The sequence below is a fragment of the Patella vulgata genome, chromosome 9, assembly GCF_932274485.2.
Source record: "Patella vulgata chromosome 9, xgPatVulg1.2, whole genome shotgun sequence".
In the NCBI taxonomy this organism is placed as follows: domain Eukaryota; kingdom Metazoa; phylum Mollusca; class Gastropoda; family Patellidae; genus Patella; species Patella vulgata.
In genome coordinates this window covers 22758594-22784433 of record NC_065887.2, presented here as the reverse complement: position 1 = coordinate 22784433, position 25840 = coordinate 22758594, and the positions used below count along the sequence as shown (strand labels likewise).

At 34.9% G+C, this 25840-nt stretch overlaps 1 protein-coding gene and 3 non-coding genes across 9 annotated transcripts; 1 reads left to right on the top strand and 3 right to left on the bottom strand.

Annotated features, from left to right (window-relative positions):
- Positions 1-1968: 1968 nt before the first annotated feature.
- LOC126831463 (TATA box-binding protein-associated factor RNA polymerase I subunit B) lies at positions 1969-25806 on the bottom strand. 6 transcript variants are annotated; one of them, XM_050561968.2, is made up of 17 exons: positions 25697-25784; positions 25162-25261; positions 23523-23655; positions 23016-23115; positions 21680-21789; positions 20147-20253; positions 19890-19974; positions 17470-17574; positions 15410-15549; positions 13805-13904; positions 12014-12143; positions 6753-6909; positions 6149-6192; positions 5790-5877; positions 4380-4468; positions 3045-3293; positions 1969-2521 (listed from the first exon to the last, which is right to left on the bottom strand). In XM_050561968.2, the coding sequence occupies exons 3-17, from the start codon at positions 23607-23609 to the stop codon at positions 2043-2045; spliced, it is 2070 nt and encodes a 689-aa protein (XP_050417925.2). In that variant the 5' UTR covers positions 23610-23655; positions 25162-25261; positions 25697-25784; the 3' UTR covers positions 1969-2042. The 6 variants fall into 6 exon arrangements, 5 of the variants coding, with proteins under 5 accessions (XP_050417925.2, XP_050417927.2, XP_050417926.2 ...); XM_050561970.2 differs by having other exon boundaries at positions 25737-25753; XM_050561969.2 differs by lacking the exon at positions 25162-25261 and having other exon boundaries at positions 25697-25806.
- Positions 3672-3743, top strand: Trnaw-cca (transfer RNA tryptophan (anticodon CCA)). The gene has a single exon. It is a non-coding gene; the product is annotated as a tRNA-Trp (tRNA).
- Positions 9842-9913, bottom strand: Trnaw-cca (transfer RNA tryptophan (anticodon CCA)). Its single transcript has one exon. It is a non-coding gene; the product is annotated as a tRNA-Trp (tRNA).
- Positions 11789-11860, bottom strand: Trnaw-cca (transfer RNA tryptophan (anticodon CCA)). Its single transcript has one exon. It is a non-coding gene; the product is annotated as a tRNA-Trp (tRNA).
- Positions 25807-25840: the final 34 nt, after the last annotated feature.

Below are 25840 nucleotides of genomic sequence, written 5' to 3'. Positions count from 1 at the left end.
CTTATTCAAAGATACATTATGGAAGATTAGATAAAGAGCTGGCAGTTCTCACTATAATAGTTAAAAACTAGATAACGTAAAGGCAATTTGCTGAAAATTTCAGTCAGATTTATCGTCTATGAACCGAAAATTAAGTGATTGAAGTTTCGGCCTAGCCTCGATCATCGTTACTAAAGTCGGTACGATAAAATTTACTAAAGTCGGTACGATAAAAAAAAACATAGTCTCGATTATCCATTTCGTGATTAAATCATTAATGAAAGTTGAGCAGTAAATCGGAACATAATCCAATAAATATCGCGGACTTGCGTTGACATCGGGAGTTGATTATGGTTTGGATAAGTTAATTAATGTCTAATTAATAATTTAAATAACATTTCAGGCCTAAAGAAAGACCTGCAATATGCAGATTTAGCTCTTGCATAATGCATGTTTAATCTCATTATTCAAATATATATTCAATCAAATAATGTCTGAAGGATAAAATATGGCCTGTTTTAACAGTTATTGTCATGTTAAGACTAAGTTAAAAATGGGAGTCCGTCAAAAATTATTAGCCGGTCACGCCAAATAACTGACATAATTATTTCATCAATCAAAGTAACATTGCTTAGGGTATATTTAACACAAATTAATCTATCATCTTTTTTATTGAATTACTTTCAGTCGACATCCCTGCCTTCAATAATACACTATTTTTTGCACTATTTTATGCAAGTTTTTCTTTATTTAAACATTGAATTAGTATTCTAATTCTGTGGTTTAAATTGAGAGCTCACTGACTTTACAGAGGGCTGACAAATATCTCCTGAATACACGCTGATATTTAACTTTTCAAGTTTAATGGTGTTGACTAAAATTTACTGATATGTTTGTAACGATCACAAACCGTTAAGACCCCATGTTAGTATTTCCATATTCCAGTAAAACATACCGTATATAAATTATGTATTAGCTTCATGGCTGGGTTGGTTTTAGATAAATTAACAATATAAGTATTTATGGTAAGCTTTATTATACTGCCTGTGGTGTATGTAAAATGATTACCTACTGTAAGTAAATAAGAACCACGCCTGTTTTTAACGCCCCCAGAATTCCTTCACACACATTTTATGACTAGCCTACGCATGTAGCCTTGACTAACCCCTGGAACTTTAAAAGTGCATTCAATTATTATATTATCTTATCAATGGAAAAGTACCTGCGCTTTTTCTTTAGTCATATGCAATGTGTACATAAATATAAGTATATCAGCTTTCTTATGGTTTTGTACAGCTTGCTACCTGTGATGTATGCAAGATTTTCGAGATCAAAAAAGGAGGGGGGGGGTACTTAACTAATCTTTCATAATTCTAAAGCCAATTAAAATGAGTCATTAATTGGGCATGTTTGATTAAATAACATGTCACTCACCTACCAAATATTTTAGTTGGCTAATGAATTCCAGCTAGCAGATATGTATTGTAATGGTTAAGCACAGCAAAGTAGGGGGCGGAGAATTTTAATAATTAGCAGCATATTCCTGTAGTCTTCATCGAATTCCAACTTTTACATGCACGACAATGCTAATGTATATTCAAAGGTTCCTTACGGCTCACGAGATCTGTGCCCCTTGTACATTAAGAACCTTATTGATTGGACAGTATTTGTGTTTAAACAAATTTGACTTTTTCTTCAACAATAAAGGGAGATAACTTCATTTTATCTCCCGACAAGTCAAGTTTCAAAGTTGCTTGCCCAGTTCCCACTTTAAAGGATTAAAAAGTTCTCTTTAGTCTTAAATATCAAGACACTTATTAATTATCTAATAAGATAAAAAAATTATATTTGGCACTACCACTACCAGAGACAATAAAACTGTTCTATTTGACGTTACCAGAGATGATGAACGTATTTGTCTATTTAACATTCCCAGAGACAATAAAACATATTCAATTTCTTGTTACCAAATGGTATTAACAAAACTAATTTAAAATAAGCTACATGGAGGTTAAGAATTAACATCCGTCTCTTTTTATTTTTTAAAATACATCTGTTTCTTTTTATTTTTTAAAATACATACTTTCAAAAGGGCACAACTTAAAGTCTTTTTTTCTTCCAAACAGAATACTTTCAAAACTAGTCAACATAACTTCTAGATCATCAATACGACATCGCACCATTTTACAAAACATACTGAGTAACCATTCATACGATATATGTCGTTGGAATTCATAACTAGCTTGAACAGAGAGATCTCTGAACACCTTTTTGGGGCGTTCATAGATTATGTATTGTCCGCTATGAGGTTGAATTGTTTCTATAATGCTTTCCACCTCCTCACGTTCTGCATCTGTAATTGATGTAACACCAGGGGGCACTTGGGATAAGATATTTTCCACAGCTTGTTGTGTTTTGCTCTTCTTCCGTTTCTTCCTTACCTGCTGTGGAGGGAATTCATTACCAGATTCTAAATCAGAGAAATCATTCTCCCGCTCAGGACTTCCACAGTAAGAACTTTCTACTGTAAAACTTGTCAAACCTGCAAAATGGTGAACAAGTAAAAAATTTATGGAATGTGCACAATGACACAAACTTATGACCTCCAGGTAAATGGTCGGGGAGGTTTTCACAATTAAAGGAAAAATAATTTTATTTCATTCCAAGAACATTGAATGTGTAGATAAAATAATTTTTTTAGCTTTTCAAAAAATATTTTTATTTAACAAATATTCACCTATACCAATTTGATTTTTGATAATTATCATTTATCGGGCCAAACACAACCAAACCAACTGGATTTTTGGTTTTGGGGGAAATGAAAGTTAAAATTTTTGGAGATTACAGTTATTGCAAAGAACAACCCTGTAGTTTTGCTCCAACCTTCCCCCCCCCCCATCCCCCAGAAAGCATAATTGTAATAGATTATATCGAAGAAATAAGATCCAAATTGTTTTGGCCTCACTTTCTAAATTAATTTGTGATTTCTTTAATAAATACTTCCACTTATGTAATATAGTTGTAAGGAATATATAAATTTGAATGTAAAAATTATTAAAGTGTACCTCTTCTTTGATTCTGTTTTATTAAGTCCTCCGCTGACATGAGATATTTTATACTGCTTCTTCTAAATCTTTCACCATCTATTCTTTCCTCTGTATCTGGTTTAAAATCACCATCTATTGAACCATTTAACAAATCTAATGGATTCTGCGTCTCCAATAAAATGTTGTTCACTGGTCGTGGCTTCCTTATTCGATTAGCAAATTCAGTAATATTATCAACTACAGCTTCAAACTGTTTATTTTTTGCTTCTGTTAAAATAAATGTTAAAAAAGAAGTCTGTAACTGTTCCTTTAATTAGTTGGCACCTATCTTATTAAAATGTACACTATAGAGAAGAAATACAAACTTTATGTTTCAATGCTGAATTGGTCATCAGTCTCCAAATTCAACACTGGTATAAACATGTCTTTGGTAGTGATTGTTCTGATTATCAAGTCACTCATAAAACTGAAGAATGAAACCCTTAAAGACTTAGAAGGATTCTATTTTTATTGACAATTTTCCCAGGAAAAATAACAATGAATGAACTAACCTACATCTATACAGTTTAATAGGTAATTCCCAGAGAATCTATTTTTAGTAACACATCATTCATGTCTTTATATAAATTCTACCACCTTATGTGTGGCTCTGTGGCGTAATGGTAGCGCGTCCGACTCCAGATCGGAAGGTTACGTGTTCAAATCACGTCAGGGTCAAGAATATTTTATGCTAGAAAGATTGGAAATGATCTTTTCTATAGGTAGGCCCAAACCTAGAGATCTACTCAAATTATTACTTACAATAAATGTGTTCTACAGAATGTCACATTGACCTATACTTATTATCAAAATATCTATGGGCTCCATAATCAACAAATGACTATTGATCTAGAAATTTATCAAGGTACATGATTGGGTTTGTCATTAGACCTTGTTTATATGGAATAAGGTATATCGATATACAATAGGAGAGAGAGAGAGAAATGGGGTTTAACGTCCACTTGACACAAACTAGGTCATTTCGGGACTAACATGTTTTTTTAAAAATTTTATTTCAATAATTCGCTGGCGCGTAGGGGTCTTTAGCAGTGGGAGGAAACTGGACGACCCAGAGAAAACCCACGAGGTTGGACAGGCGACCCTACTCCTTGTCACGTACAACTGGGGATTCGAAACCACGCCAGTTGACTCAATGACAGGCTTTATGATACAGCGCGCACGTGCTACTATACAAAAGGAATTTTTGATGAATGAAATATCTTCACTTAGAAATTTAGCAACTAACAACATCTGATGACATAAAGTATAAAATGTAGGTGATTTTTGGTTTTCCTGTACTTTAACATGACTTACTTTTCTTTAGACTTTTTTCATTTTGATTTTTAGTTGTAGCATTATATAATTTGACAAATTCTTCCACATCTGTCATCTTGTCTGTACCACTAGAAAAATATGAACATCAAAATATTGTCCCGAATTGTATCATGTTCACAAGCTTTAACAGTCAAAAAATATGAACTGAAAGATTACTTAGTAAAATGCATTCAAACATTCAATAGGGTTCTTTCATATGCAATAATGGGTTTGAAAAAATTGGGTGTTGGTGAGGGGTGGGGTGGGGATTAAGGATGACTGGCCAAGGACAAAACTCACCACATGGCGTTCTGTATCAATTCAAAAGATCTTTCTCTTTCCCTGGCTTTTTCATTTTCACCCTGTTTTATCATATTTTCTGATAGCTGATAGATGTACGTGTTGTTCCAGGAGCCAGACTTATGATAATATTTTTAATATTTGACACATGTGGGTGGGTTTTTAAAAAATAGTTGCCGGGCAGCTAAGTCATCCGAGCTGTCCATAAAGACTGTCACATTTCTATCAGGGGTGGATCCAGAGGGGGGGTTTGGGGGGGTCGACTCAGCTACATAAATTTTTTTGTAAATGAACACTTTTTATGAGAAAAGTTTCTCGGCCGTGTGCTTTATCTTTTATCGTCAGATGTGGCACAGGATGGGCACTCAAAGCATGAGATAATGATATAGACATTATGTGATATCACAGTTAATGCTTTGCATCCATGAAATTGAATCACAATGTCATTGTATTAATTCATAATAAAAATTGACGTCAAACAAGGTGTTGAATTTCTCTGTTTAAAAAGCTCAATGTGTATGTATATACACCAAAATGACCATAGAGACCATGTGGAAGGCGAGGGCGGGGGGAGATATACATTGTCTTAGGAACCTGGCAAGCCCCCTCCTGCAAAAATTCCTGGATCCGGCCCTGTCTATGTTTTTGTTATTAATGTGAACGGAAATGTTTAAAAATTGATAGGCTTCTGGTTCTTCCTGGCACTAACAAAATAAGTACCAGTAATTAGGTAATTACTGAAGCTGTTTAAATTATTGGAAATTGTTTCTTCATTGCATGAACATAAACGCTTTTTATAAATCGTTGAAATTATCTCATCAGTATGAAAACTGTGTATAAATTACAAGTCAATCAGGTGATAACAGAAATTCCTAGAGCGTCCAAAAGATTTTAATAACCAACATGATCAATGACCACTAGTAATTATCAGAAATCAATAGGAGTCTTCATCTAATGAAAATAAACAATGTGTATAAATCTCAAGTGAATTGGATGATAACTTCAGCCTCTGTGGACAACAGATGGATGGACATGCAAGGGTTGTTGACAATACTGGACCGTGTATAAAAACTAAAAACAAAAATCAACAAAACTTTCAAGCTTTCTTACCGTGTATTATGATTACGTATTTGTTGTTTGATTTTAAATTTACTAGATATGTGTGACTGCCAATCTTCCCATATAAATAAATTATGATCTGAAAAAGATTTCAGTTAAAGATTAATTACACTGAGACTATAACAATATTATAATGATATTTTTTGGAAAATCATTTCTGATTTCAACGATAACTAGGTCATAAATGAAGAACAGCAACCACTGCTATTTGAAACAATTTTATTTAAATCCAAATCAACAAAATTATTCAAGATCTATTAAATTCTTCAAAGTTTTGATATATTCATAATTAGTGGTTTATAAAGTTAATACAGTCCTGAAAGGGGAAAGAGATATATTTAGAAACATACTTAGAAATATTCTAGATAGTTTTCTGCCACAATCTGTTAAAACACTGAAATGAAAATAAATGTATATGCAGGTAACATTCACGGTTATCAGTATTTTCAGTTTGGTTGATAAAGTGCAGAAGTTTTCGTGTTGTTTGCCAGTTATTGTTGGTGTAACAATCAAGTTTGTTATTTCTAGTAACAACCTGTATGATGTAACATTATTTACAAGTAGTGATTATAACCATTAAGCAACGCATCATTAGTTATTTCAAAAATAAAATGGGGTTTAATGTCCTACAGTTCTGCACCAACTGGGCTAATGAAGACATGCTATGAACTTTTATATTAAATTTCAACAGCCAAGGGATTTTGTATGTGCACACTAATGTGCGTATAAGACCTTGTTTTTTGTTCAATCCAAACGACTATACATTGTCCATTGCCAGGCCCTCTGTCCTGCACTACTGACAAGGGGGAGGGGGACCACGCTGGAAAATCACTATGAACTTTCTCGATAAAACACCGCGATTGAACACGGGACATCTCAGTTTGCGAGTCAACATTTTCCTCACTGAGTCACTGTGACCCCCACTTTTTTGAGAAAAAGAACTACATTACTTACTGTTCTGTGGAATCATTAACACCAAAATATAATTTTAATGTCATAATAATATAACATACAGATACAAGTTCTACATTCTTTATAGAATGATTGACATCTATCTCCATATTTAAATCACGAAGTTTCAACACATTCCTTACCAAACAACCAAACTCAGCTGAAATATATAGATAGAATATTTTCTAATTGGATACAGTCTACATTCTGAGAAACTTATCTTTAACTGATCACACATATAAAGATTGGCTCTTTTCATTAAATATGCATTATGCAAGAGCAAAATCTGCTTATTACAAGTCTTTCTTTAGGCCTGAAATGTTATCTAAATTATCAATTAGACATTAATTAACTTATCCAGACCATAATAAACTCTCGATGTCAAGGCTAGCCTTCGATGTTGGCTGGATTAGATTCCTATATGCCGCTAACGGCCGTTGACAATTAAATCAATAAAAGTGGATAATCGAGACTAAGCTGTTTATAATAATGATTTTAGTAATGATGACCGAGACTATGCCAAAATTTCACCCGCTTCTTTCTCGGCTCATAGTGGATCAATTTGACTGAAATTTTCAGCAAATTACCTTTACACTATCTAGTTTTTAACTATAGCGAGAACTGCCATCTCGTTATCTTATCTCCCATAATGTATCTTTAAGTAACCTGTTGTTCTTGAACAAAAAACAAGCAAATGCAAGAGATGGACAGAGAATAACCCAAAAAAGTGATTTTTCGAACAATCGGGAGCTTATAGTCCAGGATATTACAGTCCGATATGGGTGAATATCGACAGGAACCGAAATCTTGGGACTGTTAAACATATATTTTAAGCTTCAGCAAAATCAGATAACCAGCGGCTGCCAGGCAGGATACGCCCACATTTTGCAAGAGATGGATAGAGAACTAAAAACAAACAGGATTTTTTGTACAATCAGGGGCAAAAATCCAGAAAGTTATGGTCTGAAATGTGCAAATATCAAAAGGGACTGAGATCTTTGGGATATAAAGATATGTTTTAAGTTTCATCAAAATCTTATACAAATTGTGACCTGTAGAGGGTCCACAACCTTCATATTGCATACTTTTACACAATTTGTGTACAAAGAGCGGCCATTTTGTCTGGCAGTTTCATTTCAATTTTCCCGAAATTTGAATTCAAATTTCATAATGATGGAATGGTGATATATTTAAACGTTTTTTAAAATCGGTAAAAAAAATTGTGCAAGCCAAAAATGCGATTTTTCGAACAATCCGGAGTCATAATCCAGGAAGTTACGTTCGGATATGCGCGATTATCAAAAGGAACCAAGATCTTAGTGTGTAATGGTGATATATTCACATGTTTTTTTTTTAAATCGGATAAAATTTGTGACCTCTACAAGGACCACTGGGTTATAAACTTACATTTCAAGTTTCATCAAAATCAGAAGAAAATTGTGACCTCTAGAGGATCTACAACCTTCATATTCCATATTTTTACACTATTTGAGTATGAGGGGCAGCCATTTTGTCTGTCAGCTTTGGTCCGATTTTTACGAAATTCGAACTCAACCATTTTTAGGATGTAACAGTGATATATTTTTTTAAATCGGATAAAAATTATGAACTCTATTGGGTCCACAAGCTAAAAATGTGATTTTTCGTACAATCAGGGGCCATTATTCAGGAAGTTACGGTCCAATATGTGCGAATATCGAAAGGATCCGAGATCTTTGGGTTATAAACTTACATTTCAAGTTTCAACAAAATCAGATGAAGATTGTTACCTCTATAGGGTCCACAAGCTAAAAACGCGATACATGAAGTTACGGTCCGATACATGCCAACATCGAAAGGAACCGAGATCTTGGGGAGATAAACCTATATTTTAGGTTTTGTTTAAATCGGATAAAAATTTTGACCTGTAGAGTGTCCACAAATAAATTGTTGATGGACGGACAGACAGGGGCGACGGCATAATACTTCCACATGAAAATGTGGACGTATAAAAATTGTGACCTCTAGATTGTTCACAAGCTAAAAACACAATTATGCGTACAATCAGTGGCCATAAGCCATGAAGTTACGGTCCGATAAATGCCAATATTGACAGGAACCAAGATCTTTGGGGGATAAACCTATTTTTCACGTGTACTCAAAATCGGATTGCTATCTTGACCCGTAGAGGGTCCACAAACAAAATGTGAACGAACACATGGATAGACAGGCACACAGGCTTAAAGAAGCGACTGCATTATACGTCCACATGAAAATATGAGTATAAAATCACTATCAAATTTAGGAATTGCCTTGTAAACAATTTATAGTTCAGTATTTGTAATTGTTTGATTTGCTTCAATTGTTCAGCTAGTCACAAAGGAGGGACCCCAATTGAAATTGACAGCTACACATTGATGCTTTCTTTATTTATTGCTCTTTTAACTCTTTGAATTGGGAATTGAAATATCTGACCTCCTATCACAAACTGACTGCAGCGTTCTTAGCTGTATAGATTGCTTTCTAAATCTTGATATCTACTGCTCTGAAGAGAGTGACAACTCTTGGCAAGGGTATTATATCTCTTTAAAACCTTTTTCAGGATTTTTTTTAAATTGCAAAATATCCATATCAGGATATTATTTGAATTAATAAAATAATTACTATTATTGACAGACCTGTTTAATGTTGGTTGATGAATCCTATCATGTGCCATGTGAATTTCTTTGAAAAATAACTTGGTCCCTGGCCCTTTTGAATTTTATTGATCACCCACAGCCAAAACTCTGATATTTATAATCATTCTTATTGTATTACATTACCAGCAGATCATTAAAATTATATTTATGTCACCTTATTCTGGAAACAGTTTTACATAAGCATTAAGTTGCCTGTTACTGTATCCAATCTATTCATATTTTTCCCTCTATGACTGTATATAAGAATTCTGAATAAATACATTTTTAAATCAAAAGTCCTTTTAAAAATATTAACTTAGGTTAATGTGACATTCAGTAAAACATACTTATTGTAAGTAATAGTTTGAGAAGATATCTAGGTTTTGCTCTACCAATTAACAAAAAAAATTTCTATCTCCCTAGAAAAAATTGTCTTGACCCTAATGTGACTTGAACACATAACCTTCTGATCTGGAGTCAGACGCCCTACCATTACACCATAGGGCCTCCTATATAGTAGTAGAATTTAATTGGAGCCATGAATAAGCTGTTACTAAAAATATATTTTCTGGGAATTACCAACTAAAATATAAGGTGTAGGTTAGTTTATTCATTGTAATTTTCCCAGAGAAAGACAGATATTAAGAATTCATTTCCGGAGAAATATATACTATAATAATAATAGTAGCCCAAAAGATTATGACCTGCTCTGGTACTGAAAAACATAACACTGTGTGATATTATCCCATAAATAAATTGGTCTATTCATTGAGAAAATCATTTTTAATCTTTCCAGAAAAAAAAACATCCAGGATCCTGACGTGATTTGAACACATAACCTTCTGATCTGGAGTCAGATGTGCTAGCCTACCATTGTGCCACAGGGCCACCTATAAAATTGAAGGATTTATTTGGGGACATACATGATTTGCTGGGACTGTTCAGCTGGCCATACTGAAAACTTAGAAGTTTTGAAAATCTCAGAGTTTTAAGTTAAAACTTTCAACAGTTCTGATTTTTAGGTTCTGACTCAACGTTTTACCAAAATCTCTGAAAAGTTGGGAGAAAAAAATCTGAGTTTTCATCCTGTGCCGAAAGCTCAGAACAAATAATTATGAGAAATCCAACTCAGAATTCAAAACCTCTGAATTTTTTTTGTTATTGTTTTCTTTTCTTTTTCTTTCTGGATATGTACTGTCGTCGCACCTGTCCGTCCACAATTTGTTCGTGGACAGTCTAGAGGTCACAATTTTTATCCAATTTTGAGGAAACTTGAAATGTAGGTTTATCTCCCACAAATCTTGGTTCCTTTTGATATTGGCATGTATCGGACTATAACTTTATGGCTTATGGCCCCTGATTGTACGTAAAATCATGTTTTTAACTTGTGGACACTCTAGAGGTCACAATTTTTATCCGATTTTTATGAAACTTGCAATGTATGTTTATAACCAAACGATCTCGGTTCCTTTTGATATTCGCACATATCGGACCATAACTTCATGGATTATGGCCCCTGATTGTACGAAAAATCATGTTTTTAGCTTGTGATCCCTCTAGAGGTCACATTTTTTATCTGATTTTTTAAAATTTCTTATAGATGTGAGCTTTTGAAATGGGAATGGAAATGCCCAACCCCCCTTCACAATGTGACTGCAGTTTCTTAGCTGTATAGTTTGCCTAGATCGATTGCTTACTAAATTTTGCCTAGATCAATTGCTTACTAAATTTTGACATGTTCTGCTCTGAAGATAAGAGATAACCCTTGACAGGGGTAAACGTCTTGAAACATTCTTCAGTTGTTTTTTTTTTTAGTTGCAAAATATGGATCTTTTGAATTTTGTTGATCACCCAGCACCAGCCCACTGTCCTTTTGAAAATATTGACTGAGGTTAATTTGACATTCAGTAAAACATACTTATTGTAAGTAATAATTTGAGTAGATATCTAAGTTTTGCTCTACCAATTGACAAAACCATTTTTAATCTCTCTAAAAAAATAAAAAATTCTGGACCCTAATGTGACTTGAACACATAACCTTCCAATCTGGGGTCGGATGTGCTACCATTACACAATAGAACCTCCTATATATTAGTAGAATTTATATAAAGACATGAATAAGATGTCACTAAAAATAGATTCCTTGGGAATTACCTACTAAAACGTATATAGCTGTAGTTAATCTATTGATTGTAATTTTCCTAGAGAAAAACAGACATTGAAAATAGAATTTATTCCCGGAGAAATATATACTGTAATAATAATAGTAGCCCAAAAGATTTCTGGTACATGAAAACTTGACACCGTGTGATATTACCCAGAAAAAAAATGATCTATTTATTGAGAAAATCATTGTTAATCTTTCCAGAAAAATAATGTCCATGACCCTGGCGTGATTTGAACACGCAACCTTCTGATCTGGAGTCAGATGCGCTACCATTGTGCCACAGGGCCACCTATAAAGTTAGGGATTTATGTGAGGACATGCCTGGGATTTATTTGGAGTTATTAATAAGGTGTTACTAACATAGATTTTATTGAGGAGGAGGGGCTTCACCTGTGAAAAGACATTTATGTTATATAATGTTATAGAAAATAAGAGCTTACCTGGTAGATCAAGTTTCAGCAACAATTTACTTACAATAATATCTATTGGTAAGGGAGGTAACTCATAGATACTGAGAAATCTGATTAATTTACTTGTAGTATTTCTTACATCATAAGTGGTCGGAAGAATCTGTAAGACATCAACAACAAAAATTTAAACAAGGGGACCAAAGGTCTAATCACCCATTAAACTAGGTATATAAGAATACAGATGCTCTTAAGAAAACATTACAAAATATTGTATGGATGTATAATGAGAAATGAGAACATGAGTCTTTTGAGCTGTCGGGAAAAAATTGTTATATGAAATGCTAACCAGCGGCTGCCAGGCAGGATACACCCACATTTTCGAGAGATGGATAGAGAACAAGCTAAAAAGAAAGTGATTTTTCATGCAATCAAGGGCCATAATTTAGGAAATTACAATTCGATATGCGCGAATATGGAAAGGAACCGAGATCTTTGGGTTATAAACTTACATTTCAAGTTTCATCAAAATCGGATAAAAATTGTGACCTCTCTAGGGTCCACAACTTTGATATACCATATTTTTACGCTATTTGAGAAAGAAGGGTAGCCGATTTTCACGAAATTCGAACTCAGTCGTCCTTAGGGTGTAACAGTGATATAATAATACGTTTTTTTAAATCAGATGAAAATGATGACCTCTATAGGGCCCACAAGCTAAAAACGTGATTTTCCGTACAATCAGGGGCCATAATTCATGAAGTTACGGTCCAATATGCGCGAATATCGAAAGGATTTGAGATCTGTGGGTTATACACTTACATTTCAAGTTTCAACTAAATCGGATAAAAATTGTGACCTCTACAGGGTCCACAACCTTGATATACCATATTTTTATGCTATTTGAGAACGAACGGCGGCCATTTTGTCTGTCAGTTTTGGGTCGATTTTCACACAATTCGAACTCAGTCGTCCTTAGGGTGTAACGCTGATATAATAATACGTTTTTTTAAATCGGATAAAAATTATGACCTCTATAGCGTCCACAAGCTTAAAACACGATTTTCTGTACAATCAGGGGCCATAATTCAGGAAGTTACGTTCCGGTATGTGCTAATATCGAAAGGAACCAAGATCATTGAGTTATAAGCATACATTTTAAGTTTAAACCAAATCGGATAAAAATTTGACCTCTACAGTGTTCACAAGCTAAAAACGTAATTTTTCGTACAATCAGGGGCCATAATCCATAAAGTTACAGTCCGATACATGCCAATATCGAAAGGAACCGAGATCTTAGGGTGATAAACCTATATTTCAAGTTTCATTGAAATCGGATAAAAATTGTGACCTGTAGACTGTTCACAAAAAATTGAGGACGGACGGACAGGGGCGACGACAATATACGTCCACATGAAAATATGGGCGTATAAAAATATGAAATGAAACATAGGCCCACAATCAAGTTTAATATCCAAGGTGTTTAAAAAAGTTGTCACTATTTCAATGTTTCAATGGTTTGAAAAGCATCTTTGAAAATATGAATTTGACTTCATGAAGTTTTCATGACAAAGGCAATACCTTAAAAAAATAACTAAATTGTGACTAAATTTCGATGGTTTGGTCACTATGACTAGACAATCAATTCCAAGGAATTTCAGGGTTTTAATGACAAGGGTTTTGGTGACTTGAATTTTGATAAGGTTTATCATTACTATTGTTAAGTCAAAAATATCAGTAACTCTACTGATCTGATCCATAAAGATATACTGCAGGACGGATTGGGATGACTAAATTAACAAGAGGGCATAATAAATAACTTACTGCTGAATAGAATAATTTGGAATCATATGGGGATATCTTCATATCAGATTTTAAACAACTTGTTGCTGATGAATAGGGTATCTGATCTTTCTCAGCTAAACTGTAAAGAAATATTTACATAAGACGGACTATTTACATATTGGAATCATCACTGACTCTATCCATAAAATTAATTTAAACAACCACTTATAGTTTGTTTATCTCAACTTACATATTTCACTTTATAATGTGTATTGTATGTCATAAATTATTTGAATTTATAATAAAATTATGAACTTAATTTGGTACTCCAAGACAATAATCTAAAAGAAAGTACTATCTTAGAAAGGAAAAGTGTTTCAAATGTCCCAATACAAGGTGGTGAAACCATGATTTGGGAATCAAGAGGTTTCAGTCCACAATTGTGATCAGTGGTCAATAAACCATGGAAGATGAGTAATAATACCCTCTACTTTATTGAAGATTTTATATATTAACACTGTAACTAGTCTGTCTAAACTATAATGGGTTTCCAAGATTTTAAGTATTAAAAAACCTGTTATTATCCAATAAGTGTCATTATTTTTCACATTTGATCTATGATTGTTCATAAATCTTAACTATATCAACATGTTTCTAGACTGGGAGTACGATCGTATCGATACGACTATTGTGGAGAGTGGCCGATAGGTTATCTATCGGTAGTCAATAATGAGGTCGAGGGTTCGAGTCCTGTTCTCTGCTATGTCCGTGACAAGTTTTTTGTAGTAGCCTATCCGATCACGCAGGGGTACGTACCCACTACCCCTGCAGCGCAAGTACTCCCAGTGCATAAGCAGATCATCTGCGTCTTTCTGCGATAACATGTGAATTTATTAGTCGAAATTGACTTGACTTACGGTGTCGACTTGTCATAAAACAACATGCATTCATTAATTCATTTTTTCCTGCCCCTTAGAGGCGCATTAAACAATTTTTCCATACATATATTATATCCCTAACCCGAACCCTAACCCTAAAAATATTTCGATCGTGTCGTGTCGATCGTATCGATCGTGCGTTTTAATTGAAAATCCACTGAGTTGATTGTTTCGACAGATGACGTTCGATCGTTGTCGATCGTATCGATCGTGCGTTTCAATTGAGAATCCACTGAGTTGATTGATTCGACAGATGACGTTCGATCATTGTCGATTGTATCGATCATGCGTTTCAATTGAAAATCCACTGAGTTGATTGATTCGACAGATGACGTTCGATCGTTGTCGATCGTATTGATCGTGCGTTTCAATTGAAAATCCACTGAGTTGATTGATTCGACAGATGACGTTCGATCGTTGTCGATCGTATCGATCGTGCGTTTCAATTGAAAATGCACTGAGTTGGTTGATTCGACAGATGACATTCGATCGTTGTCGATCGTATCGATCGTGCGTTTCAATTGAGAATCCACTGAGTTGATTGATTCGACAGATGACGTTACTATCAAGTCGTCCGTTTTTAAAATCTATTGAGTTGATTGAATCGTCATGTGTTGTTGAATCAATCGATTGTCGGATCCTGTACCTTAATGGATTACTTCACACTTTTCAAGTCTGTTGCTAATCTTTTACAATGAATACTCACCTTATAAGTTCTGATGGTGTCACATGATTATTTGTAAACAAAAGACCTAGATACAAAAAACTTAATGTTTCTTCCATATTGATCCAATCTACATCATACTTTAATCGGGAGTTAATGGGACGGAGTATTGTTGGGTCTGCCTGTGATTAACAAAATGAACAGAAAGAGCATTATTAGTCAACTGCTTTCATCAACAAGCTCCTTTCTTTCAAGTTGGACTATCATTAAAAAGCCATTCCAGATATTTTAGTGAATTAATAAACAGCTTTGTTTAAACCGTTATCCCTCTTCTAACAACCATATGAATCTTTGGAGTACATGTTTGAATGCCCAATGTTATGCTGAGACAACAATATTTAGTAAGCATGCTAAGCCGAACTGTTTTTAGTATAGAGTGTTTTGCTCAAAGTCTCTCAAGTTTTGCAGACTGAACAATTTTCTGTGTTACAGTTTCCACATTCAGATCTGTAAAGTTCTTCTAAAAATAGGTTGCTCGGCAACAAAACATACGCCCACAGCAGCTAAATCGTCCGAGCAGTCGACAAGGGTTGTCACATATATATTCTTTTGTAGGTAATTAGGGGAATTTAATAGACAATTTCATGCAGATGACATTATAATTTTCGTCGCTTGAGGGTTCACAAGGTTCTAAAAACTAAAACAAGGGCCGTAATTCTGGAATAATCTACGGAAATTGTTGAAATTCGACAGGCTTTTTCGTTTTACTAATTCAAATAATGCATATAAATTTCATACATATTGGATGATAACTTTTGTCGTTCAAACGCTCTCAAAGTTCAACAAAGTAAATCAAGGGCATAACTCTAGACGTAATTGCTGACATTCAATAGGCTTTTTCATTTCACTAATTTAAATGATGCATATTAATTTCATACAGATTTTGTCGTTCAAGCATTCACAAGATTCAACAAAGTGAAACAAGGGCCATAACTCTAGATGTAATTAAAGGAAATTTGCTGAAACTCAATAGGCTTGTTCGTTTTACTAATTTAAATGATGCATATACATTTCATACAGATCGGATAATAACTTTTGTCGTTAGAGCATTTACAAGGTACAACAAAGTGAAACAAGGGCCATAACTCACGGCGTAATTACATGAAACAGAAATTGCTGAAATTCAATAGGCTTCTTCGTTTCACTAATTTAAATGATGCATAGCAATTTCAAACAGATCGGATGATAACTGTTGTCATTAGAGCGTTCACAAGATTCAACAAAGTGAAACAAGGGCCATAACTCTAGATGTAATTAACGGAAATTGCTGAAATTCAATAGCCTTCTTTGTTTTACTAATCTAAATGATGCATATAAATTTCATACAGATCGGTTGATAACTTTTGTTGTTAGAGCGTTCACAAGGTGTAACAAAGTGAAACAAGGGCCATAACTCCAGAAGAAATTAACGGAAATTGCTGAAATTCAATAGGCTTCTTCATTTCACTAATTTAAATGATGCATATCAATTTCAAACAGATCGGATGATAACTGTTGTCATTAGAACGTTCACACAAGATTCAACAAAGTAAAACAAGGGCCATAACTCTGGATGTAATTAACGGAAATTGCTGAAATTCAAAAGGATTCTTTGTTTTACAAATTTAAATGATGCATATAAATTTCATACAGATCGGATGATAACTTTTGTCGTTAGAGCGTTCACAAGGTGCAACAAAGTGAAACAAGGGCCATAACTCCAGACGAAATTAACGGAAGTTCTTGAAATTAAATATTCTTCTTCATCTCACTAATGCAAACAACATATATCAATTTCAAAACAATCAGATGATAAATGTAGTCTGTAGAGTGTTCACAAGAAATTGTGGACGATGGACGGACCGACGGACGGGGGCGACGGCAATATACGACCACATTTCCATGTGGGCATATAAAAATAATAATAAGCCCTTATATTTTACATTTTCTCAGTCAGACAGTTTCAATGCAAGCCAAACCTGGAGAATGAATGTGCATTCTTGTGTGTTAACTAATGTGTAATATTATAAAAAGATATATAAAATGAAGACTATAAAACTAACATTTACAGATCCACCAGAAAACACATTATCTTCATCTTCTAAAGCAGGATTATCTTCATCATAAAATATTTCACTTCCCAGTTCATGGCTCATCTCCATTCTTTCCTAAAAGGGAATTTAACTTGAATCAAATGAAACTAATTCAACAATAATTCAACAATAACTCAACATAAAACAAACCAACAGTGAGGCTGATGTCCCCCGCCGAAATAGGAAAATAATTAGAGCACACAAATAAATTTATCACAAATAAGCGGAACGGACAGACAGACAAACAGACAGACGGACGAACCCATTTTAATAGTTCCCTGCTTTCTTCGAAAGGCGGGGGACAATCAAAGTAGGAGAGTTATTGTTTTCCAAAGTCTCGACCAATCAAATTGCGTATCGCTCTGCTTACCCTGAGCAGAAAATGCTCATTATCAAACTTAGTCAAGGTATTACTGTAATGAAACTATACACCAAGTTTCATCAATCTCACTTAATTAGAACTAAAGTTATCGTGTCCCAAAGCATCAACCAATCAAATTGCTTATCTCTGCTTACCCTAAGCGGAAAATGCTCATCTTCGAACTCCATCAAGGCATTGACCTAATCAACACATACACCAAGTTTGAACATTCTAGCTCAATTAGGAAGAGAGTTATCGTGCCCCAAAGTATCAACCAATCAAATTGCTTATCTCTGCTTACCCTAAGCGGAAAATGCTCATCTTCGAACTCCATCAAGGCATTGACCTAATAAACACATACACCAAGTTTGAACATTCTAGCTCAATTAAAAGTTATCGTGTCCCAAAGCATCAACCAATCAAATTGCTTATCTCTGCTTACCCTAAGCGGAAAATGCTCATCTTCGAACTCCATCAAGGCATTGACCTAATCAACACATACACCAAGTTTGAACATTCTAGCCCAATTAGGAAGAGAGTTATCGTGTCCCAAAGCATCAACCAATCAAATTGCTTATCTCTGCTTACCCTAAGCGGAAAATGCTCATCTTCGAACTCCATCAAGGCATTGACCTAATAAACACATACACCAAGTTTGAACATTCTAGCTCAATTAGGAAGAGAGTTATTGTGTCCCAAAAAGTGTGACGGACAGACGGACGGACGGACGGACGGACGGACGGACGGACGGACGGACGGACGGACGGACGGACGGACGGACGGACGGACGGACGGACGGACGGACGGACGGACGGACGGACGGACGGACGGACGGACGGACGGACGGACAGACAGACAGACAGACAGACAGACAGACAGACAGACAGACAGACGGACGAACCCATTTTAATAGTCCCCTGCTTTCTTCGAAAGGCGGGGGACAATAATTCCAGGTAAGTTAAATATAAATAGTTATGCTATTGCAAAACACTAGGGTATATTGCTATAAACTGCATGAGATAAGTATGCCTATTCTGTGTGGAGTGCTCGATTTCAATTCTCCTTATACGTGGAAGTTGACATAGCTAACAATATCAATTGTATCCAATTGAAATGATGCTTAAGGTATTATAAATTATGAAGAACTAGCAGGATACCCAGCTTCGCTCAGGGGTCATAACTCGGAAACCGGAAGTGGTAGACTAACGCAACCTGGCCTATGTTACTCCCCGGTCCGAGCTACCCCTATACCCCAAATTTCAGACTCGGGGCAGACCTAGTGTAGCCGCCAACCCCGAACAGACCGGCTTCGCTCGGGTGTCATAACTCCGAAACCGGAAGTTGTAGACTAACGCCACCTGGCCATGTTATTCCCCAGTCCGAGCTACCCCTATACATCAAATTCCAGACTTGGGGCAGACCTAGTGTAGCCGCCAACCCCGAACAGTCAGACAGACAGACAAACGACAGTCACAAATATATATATATAGATGTTGAATTTATACATTTGCAGAAAGTCTAGTTTGTTATGAATCCGAGTATTATTCTTTTAAAAAGAAATGAAATGGAGTTAAAATCCTACTTTACTTTGCCAAATCGGCTAAATAAACAGACATACCCGAAGTAGTCGGCTATGAGCACACCAACAAGAACACCATAGGACTTTGGTTTGTCCTCTTAACCAAATGAAAAGACTCTTTTACAAGGGGTAACCAGGCCCGGAAAATCCCAAGAAACTTTCTCGGCCAAAACCAGAATCGAACCCGAGACCTCCTGGTTAGTGAGCCACTTGTTCAAAAGAAAGATAGGTTGCCGGACAATGTAACAAACGCCAACCTGCAGTTTTCCTTCTTCCAGACGTTATGTAAAACAAAATAAATTGGAGAAACAACAATAATTGGACACTTATTAATCATATCTTCATTAGCCCAGTTTAGGAGCAGAACAGTAGGATGTTAAACCCCATTTCATTTCATTTCATATAATGTTGAAGACATGTACCCAAATGGTTTTATCTTATCTAACTTACTATTTCTTTCCTAGATGCTTCTTTGTTCTTTTTCTTCCTAACAACTTTTACAACAGGGTTTTCAATTGGACCACAAAAAACTTCCCTGTATAAAATATATGATAAATTTGTACTTATTAAGGCTTATGTTTGTTTTTATCGTCAAAAAACCCTAATTGTCATACTAAATATATTTTATTTAAATGGTTGGAAGGCCTGCAAAATAATTCTCACAGGAATTTATGCATTATAATAATTCTATATTTACTGTCAATTACCGTGCTCTAGCCTGTGTATGATATCGAGGCGGTATCAATTTTTCTTTTTCACAAAATGCAACATGAAGGGCACTAAGGTAGGCAGTCCAACATCGAAATACTATCTCCTGAAAAAAAAACCCAACTAATACTTTAGTAATGACATAATCAAGTAAATGACAAAATGTAATAAGTGATAAACTAGTTTCTAAACATATAACGTAAAATAAATTGTGATGTCATTATTCTCAATTTGCTAAAACCATAACATAGAGAATTTCCATATACGATATTGCAAATAATATACACTTCTATTTAATTTAGATAATAATAATATGTCCCTTTATAATGCTTCTAATCAATAAAACATGCTCATGGTGTATCATTCACTAGTTTCTCATAATAAAACTGAAACATGTAAGATTTGAATTGACCGAGTGACGGACTTCTGTGGAGGTTGAACGGTAGCAGTTTATTCCACTCTGTTGATGCAGAGACTGGGAAAGAATGATCCCCAAAAGACTTTAACTTCCAGAGTTCTAACAATATTTAAAGTGACTTTTTGTTTGCATGGCACTGATCAGTGAATTGATCTAAACAAGAAATTTCACATTCTGGTTGGTCTACATCAAAAGCTCTGTCTTGTATTGGGATGTCTTGGTTTATACAGCAACAAATGAAAGTAAGGCGTTCAAAATAATAATACTTGTGGTGATGTCAAAACACCATTTTCTTCTTCATAAATCAGTATTTTAAAATTACATTGATAGTTAAATCACTCATAAAAAAGGCAAAGCTAACTTCAGTGTATGGCGTACGTGACACACAGCACATACCTTCATAGTAAGGTATAGTAAGCAATTTTCATGCAGCAATCGAGATCACGGGAAAGTGCCACTGTGGATGAGAATTTCTATATGGAGTCTTATAAAACGTAAAAGATATTGCAGGCAAAATGACTGTCCATTGATTTAGGGTGTGATATATTCTTACGACTCGTTTATACATGCTGTCGGTTGATGCATGCTGTGATTAAAATGTCTGACAATGGAGAAACCATGAGGTAAGCACGTAGATTAAAATTATAACCACTCTTATTGGATCGATCAATAGTCCGACAAAGGGGAAGCAGTGACTTCTGTTTAAGATTAGATTGATGAATTGTCCGATAAGGATTAAGTCAGTCAATCATGGCAGATTAAGTAATTAATCAAGGTAGGTGTATAGACTGTATAACACGATAAATACTTTGATCACTTAATTACCTAATCAATCCAGCCTATTATCATCGATAATCGGGTTAAGTACACTATATTAATTTTGGAATTTTAAATATTATTCACAATTGTACATATTCCGGGTCGGACAATTTTGGACATTTGGAAAATGGTGTCGGACATGTCCGGAATATACAGGCGAAATCCCATCACTGAATGTTTACATATCATGACCTTTGACCAAACTTGATGTTGGCCTTATCAAATAGATCTAACTGAAGTTCATGGCTATTATTGACTTGAGTTTACTTAATTAAGATAAATATGCAAATATTACATCCAATTTTTCATCAGCACCAAGTTCTATCAGTCTCTGTACTTGTTTCTTAATAACACACTGATAACCTTCATATATAGTCCATGGTCGACCTAGACGGTTTAATTTATCTGTAAAAATTAAAAGATAATTTTTTTTAATACATATTCAAAGGTCTTTGTATGCTACATAAATGCAGTGCTGGTTTAACCTAGTAACAAATGTAGCAGGCCCCATGCTAAATGATTGCAAGCTGCTCAATTCGCATTCAGTAATTCAGTACCTTCTCTGTTACTAGTACTATACTGCATTTATATCAATGACTCATTTTTTTTAAATTTAGCGATTTACCTTCAATTGAGGTTAATCAATGGGGGTGTTGTAATATTGGGCCTGTTTATAATACTTGTTTAATATGGACCTGCAGTTGTGTTCATGTTCCCACTGTTAAAAATGGAAAATCAAAAATGCAAATATAAAGTGTTTATCACCCACGTTTCGGGGCTATTCTTGGTTCGAATATGCACCCAGGTGATACATATGTAATATTTGTAGATGAGCTAGGATTGGGGGTGTATAGCTCATTTGTGGAGAAGTATTATAGTGAAGGTGGTCACTGCATTATAAGTCCAATTCCAAATCCATTTCAATATTACTTTATATACAGTTTAAAAATACATTATTTACAAGATCATATCAAAGGGTTACTAAATGTCTTAAGCCTATCTCATCTGATGTCCCTGTATATTTTCCATTCTCTTCTGTCTGTGTAGGGGTCTTTTAAACAAACCAATTTGCATACAGACAAAAAGACAATTATTTCAACAAATCAGATTAAAGATAAAATTAGGGATAAAAATATATAGTAACGAATCAGATGAAAGAAGTTAAATTAATATATAAATTTCATTGGGTAAAAGTTTTACAATAACATATAGAATTAGTTAATAAGCTTTTAAGCCGTAAATAAAATTAAAAGTGTCGACACTTGATTGGCACAGATCTGACTGCATTGTTTAATGTATAAATCTTTATTTCGAGCTTTCTACTAATAAGCCTATTGGCACCTCAAAGATTATAATAGTACAGTCAAGACCATTCTTGCTTAGGGCAATCACTTTAAGAGGTTTAAATCAAGATATTAAAATCTAAATCAATGAATAGTATAAAGTCAGCCATAATGATGAATATAGAAGTAAGAATTAAATTATGCATTATTTGAAAAAGAAATTAATATCACTATTCGGTGATATGTTACTAGGTTCTACTGTTTTCCTATGTCTTGTCTTTGGAAATAGGAAAATGTCTAAAATTAGCCTGTAAGATTGTGGTTTGATGGGACAGATAATATAAATACCTTGTTGTTTTTCCTCTACAGATTGTTTTTTTGTTGTTGGTGTTTTAGTCAGAGTTTTATTGTGATGGTCTTCAAACTCAAGTTCTTCAACTCGAATATCCTTACAAATACAAATAATAACCAAAATTAAAATCATCACTAACTCAAGCCATAAATATTCAACATTATTCAGAAATGATTCCTTGATGGTATTCAAGATGCTTTCAATGAAATATAAATCAGTTATTTCATCTTTACTATATGTACATGTACTAATAATGCTCATAGCACTACACGGTGCATGCCTGTCTTCAGTAGCCTGGTTGGTGCAGAAAATTGGGATGTTAAACCCCATTTCATGTCATAGCACAATCAGCAGGACTTTGTGTACATATATACTGCTAGGGAGAGATTTACTAGATTTCATTGTCTGTTTGCTAAGTTGGGCCAAGCAAGTTACATGTACGTATTCTTAAAAAAAAAAACAAAAAAAACCATCTCTAACACATTGATACCATTTAAGTTTACCTGAGACTGGACCTGACAAACTTGACAATAAAAGTGGCCACAATCCTCTATAAAATCTTCTCCACCACACTGAGTACATGTTGGCATTTTTTAGGCAAATCACTCCTTGACATTAAATTATTTAGGATCTTCTCTAAAAAAAAAGAAGCCAATCACATCATTTAGAAGGCTGATATGCGAGTAGAAATGTTACGATACAAACAATTGGGCACATTGGATTATATTTGAACCATTTTAAATCGTAATAGATTCACACTTAGGCACTTCCGCAACGAATGACTATACAATTTCCTAAGAATTAGTCCCAAAGGGTTTCAACATTCTTCATATTTTCTATTTAAAAAAAAATAAGTAAAAAAAATTCATCTGATGTAGACACTTTCCAATCTAAACATGTTAGATTATTTTGAACTAAATGTGGTACATGTATATATTTATTTATTTAATTAAATTGCCTTGCGCAGGTTCTCTTTCCATCAGCAGAAAGCAAAGAATAACTCTATAGATAATATGGAGGATTGACAGTTTTCTTAATTTGACATCTAATCTTATTCACATGTACAATATTTTGAAAGAAAAGTTAGTGCCAATGAACATGACACTACATGTACTGTATTTTGAATTTCCATTGTAACTAATGTTCATTACTGTAACTTGATTTTAGGAAAATGGAAACCTGATATTATAATATTCTGTGTTTAATTGTCTGTTGGTCTGTTTGATGAATGCCATTGGCACCTAGAACCACACTCTCAGAAAAGCCTGGCACAATCCATCGGCTGTGTTTGGTCTAGGTACGACGTTATTAAGTCTCCTCTGAATTTCATCCCAAAGATGTTAATCAGGTTTAAGTCCGGACTAAGGGCTGGCCAGTGCATAACATTGACACCGTCATGCTGTAGAAAGTCCCGAGTACCTCTGGCGGTGTGGGCACAGGCTGGAAAACGTTGTTTCGATGAACTGTGAAATGTGATATGACGTGGGGTCTGCGATCTTGATCGATGTAGTGAACTGCTGTGATGCTGACTCCTCTCCCTGGACCAAGATTTTGGAACACCACAGGACCCAAACCATTATGCTTGGACCTCCCTGTGTGAAGGGATTCTGCACGTGCTGTCGCACAACATGGCGGTCTTGTCGCCTTGTGGTAACCCTTGGTTTACGAGTTCGGGGGTGATCATTGGTGGTGTTGGTGGCCCGAAAGCGTTGCTGAAGCCTGTAGATGGTCCGAACCTGGAAGTGATTGGCAACAGTTTGAACAGTGTGGCCAGCGTTGAGTCTTCCAAGCGCCTGGTTCCTCTGAGCTGTCGTGAGTCGTGGCATGGCATGCTGCTGATGACTAGTTGTAGTGTGAAGATTCAGTCAGGTATGGGGGTGCATTTTATAGGGTTGTTCCTGGTGAACACGTTCAGCATGAGTTACATGAAAATCAGGTTGAACACATTACCATCTCAGAAGTCTGGGTGCGTTTTTGAGAACATTTCCTGAGTTCAATTCTCTCTGTTTGGAAAGGACTCGTTAAGGAGGCGTATTGAGTTATTCATATTGATCAGGTAAAGTTGGAGATGTGGTCACAAATATACAATAAAAACATTTGGCAAGTTTTATGCAATGCGTGTATTCAGAGTAACATACCAACCTGACGTTTCTTTTACTGCTTAGTATAGAGCGAAGCTCTACAGCATCGCGCGAAGCGCGGTGCTTGAACAAAGCTCTTTTCCGGTAACACAGGAACGTAACTGAAATTGTCACCCACAGACTGTTGATTAAAAAAAAATTCAGACCGGCACCGGATACACTGGGCAAAACAGGCAATGCGCATGTCAACTTACCAAATCTCGCCCAAGTGAGATTACGCGCCTCATAGAACTATTTCTATGACGCGTCTAATCAATGACGTCACATATTTTTGACGTCAATGAAAATAATTCTCACACTTTTTTTGTTCTTTTTAAAAAACAAAATTAATGTATACAATTTAGATCTAAATGAAAATCAATTTGGAAAAACTAAATTATTTAACATTTTTTGTAATGTATCACTTGAGAAAATTAATTATGAAGGTTTTATATTCGACAATAATCAGCTTCGCTCTACTCAGGCAATGCCTGTTACATATTATATATTCCCTATATTAACTTAATCAACTTATTTGGTCACCACGTGCATTTTACCTTAATGATGAGTCCTGACTCATTCTAATTACTAACGTACCAGTAATTCGAGGCTATTATTTTGTAAACATTGCACATCCTATCATTAACAATTACGGTCGACATTTATGTCCTGTTGGACAAGACTACTATTCTTTAAGAAGG

Coding starts and splice junctions, on each gene's coding strand:
- LOC126831463 (XM_050561969.2), bottom strand. CDS start 23,609: ATGCCAACATGTACTCAGTGTGGTGGAGAAGATTTTATAGAGGATTGT. Junction 15,550..17,469: donor TTTCTGGTGGATCTGTAAAT/GTTAGTTTTATA, acceptor TGTTAATCACAG/GCAGACCCAACAATACTCCG. Junction 6,193..6,752: donor GTTAATGATTCCACAGAACA/GTAAGTAATGTA, acceptor TTTTCATTTCAG/TGTTTTAACAGATTGTGGCA.